Genomic DNA, 2,500 nt, shown 5'->3' with positions numbered 1-2,500 from the left:
TGCACCAGAGGGCGACTCTAACTTTCCAAACTTGGGATGGTGTTTCGCACTTGATTATGGATGATCCGTTGATTACCATTGGTATTTAGAAGTCTCGTTTGAAGTCTGAAACATTGTAAGTCAACGAGAGCGGCTTTCTTAAATGTTCGAAGCAGTGCCTTTACAATTTACGGCAAAAGTTAGTCATTGAAAGAAAGTTTTGCAAGATGTATGTCATAAACTGTTGTGTTACATTTATGTCACTAAGAAATTGATAAATGACTCATAAACTCACAAATGCTGGTCTACATCCACTGGTCACAAGTAATTACAGTAGAAAACAAAGTTGACACCGAATGTATATTTTCTATGTCTATAAGCTAAAAGAATATGTAGGATCAGTAGTAATATTTAATGTTAATACTGCATGAATAGCAAGTTTTCAAAGTAGATATATCTACTGAACCATAAAGTTCATACAAGTTATAGGTATATTAAATTTTCGTAAGGAAAGAACCCTCTCTTTTTTTACCTGGCAAGATTTCTCCGTGCATTTCTCAGCCGTCTGCACCATTTTTGAAACCAGCGATGTCATTTCCTTTTGACCTGCTCGAACAGACAGCTTCCCTTGAAGAGTGTGACGTCATCGCTGTGCAGTTCATTCCTCAACATTAAACATGCTTAAGGCTACATCGTGGAGCGTGTTCCTTGGAGGAGTGATGTAAGTAGATTCTCAAAGCTTCTCTGCAGAGACAGACAGAGATATGTAAAAAATTATATACGATATTTAAAACTAGACGTGACAAGCGAATGACATAAAATCGAAATGAATGAGAGAATTCTTCATGGACGGAAGGGAAGGCTGCGGGAAGTGTTCTTTTGTATTAGCTAAGGCTTTTATGTGTGAACATAGATACATAGATGGACTTACACAGGCACGTTCAGCCTCAAACAAACGGACAAACTAACACATGAACGCACACAGGAAATAAAGTTGTTTTTTTTCTCATGGAATACAGGGTTTGTGTTGAATATTCTAATTAATTCATATGGCCATCAGGTAGACACATCTCAGCATCTGAAAGATGCGCAAGCACGAACAGCTATTATACTAATATCCGTGGATTGTTAGGGATAGTTACTTTCCTAAGGAAACGCATTTCTTTCAGCAGTAATGTTCCATCAGATCAAGTTTGGCGCAACTGACGTAAGATTAATTCCAATATTATTCAGGACTAGTGCAGTCCCTGAGACCACTTATAGTCTGATATGTCATTAATTTCTGGGCTCGAAGCTCGGTCTGCTCTCTCACGACCACAAACCTGCTTGGCCCAAGTTTCGTCTACCTGAATAACATATACATAGCTTGCACCATGATTTTCTGATATAGGTTTCGGTACAAAGGGCTTTCGCAGCCCTTTCGTGCTTATTTGGGCCGCACTCACTTCCCTTTTGGCACAGCCTGAATTGGGTGTAGCTGCCCTAGAGTACTGTATGTTTGGTCCAGCAGCAGTTTCCTGTGTTTCAGGTATTGTTATTCTTGATCCCCTTCTCTACCAGCTCTAATGGGAAATGTGAATGTTGCACTAGATATCAGCCAGTCATTTCACAACAACGCGGTTTTCTACAGCAATAAACGTTTCTCTAACACTAATCTAGGAATATCCAAGCCATTGTGATCACACGTGCGTACGTGGGAGCCACGCGTCAAACATATAACCAGCAGACGTAAAATCGCGCTGCAGACTTACAATTCACATACAGACGTTAGTGAAAATGTTGCTACACGTATATACAAAAATGTGGATTTAATGTAGGAGGCTAATTTTTGCTTTCTTGTTTTTCGGTCAGACGTTAGACATTAGATATGTTTATGACGACATAGATGTACGAGCGTTGCTGAGTTCATCCAGGAGGTCGTCTAGAAGTCCGGCCTCAGCAGTGTGTTGCGATGGTAACAGCAGCGGAAGTCAGCATCACAGCCATCACATTTCCCCGCAGCACCACGCCTGCAACGCAGAAATGTGTGATTTAGTTTCATATGTTAACGGAGTTGGAGGATGGAAGGGAAATAGAAAATGAGAAGAAATTCAGACAGGGCACAAATTCAGACAGGGGAAGGTCGAAAAGGAAATAGAAAGCGAGGAGAAATTCACCCGGGAGGAGGCTGGAAGGGAAATAGGAGTGGAGGAGAGGCGCGCATTCTTGGGTAGGAATAATCAGGACGTTGCGAACGCCAAGCCATTTTACTTTCGAATGACTTCTTGATCTTTTGAGAAGTTGACATAATGTTAATGGTGATGCTATTGATAAGGATAACAGTGATAGTGTTTATCATTGCTTTTTTTTATTGATACTGATATTATTATTACTTTTTTTTTACTACGATAATTCTTATAATCATCGCCATTAAATGTAATATCGTTGTGTGTAAATCTGCCGTATCTTGTGTTGTAATACAGGGAAAAAGGGAAACTAGAAAACATCTACTGTTCTGTTTATTTCCTTTCTTTTGCCTTGT

At 39.8% G+C, this 2,500-nt stretch overlaps 2 protein-coding genes across 3 annotated transcripts in view; one reads left to right on the top strand and one right to left on the bottom strand.

Moving 5' to 3' along the window:
- The window catches only part of LOC113808310 (Na(+)/citrate cotransporter), a 283,242-nt gene that overhangs the window by 63,946 nt on the left and 216,796 nt on the right, over positions 1 to 2,500 (top strand). The gene's annotated exons all lie outside the window — the stretch shown is intronic.
- The window catches only part of LOC138862416 (uncharacterized), a 147,737-nt gene that overhangs the window by 1,272 nt on the left and 143,965 nt on the right, over positions 1 to 2,500 (bottom strand). Inside the window, exon 7 of the mRNA XM_070124643.1 lies at positions 1 to 1,988. This exon is cut by the window's left edge and continues 1,272 nt beyond it. Within this exon, the coding sequence (XP_069980744.1) occupies positions 1,915 to 1,988 (74 nt within the window). The 3' untranslated portion in view covers positions 1 to 1,914. The remainder of the gene's footprint in view (positions 1,989 to 2,500) is intronic.

Source organism: Penaeus vannamei, chromosome 8 (assembly GCF_042767895.1).
Source record: "Penaeus vannamei isolate JL-2024 chromosome 8, ASM4276789v1, whole genome shotgun sequence".
NCBI lineage: Eukaryota > Metazoa > Arthropoda > Malacostraca > Decapoda > Penaeidae > Penaeus > Penaeus vannamei.
This window is presented reverse-complemented; position numbering and strand designations above follow the sequence as displayed.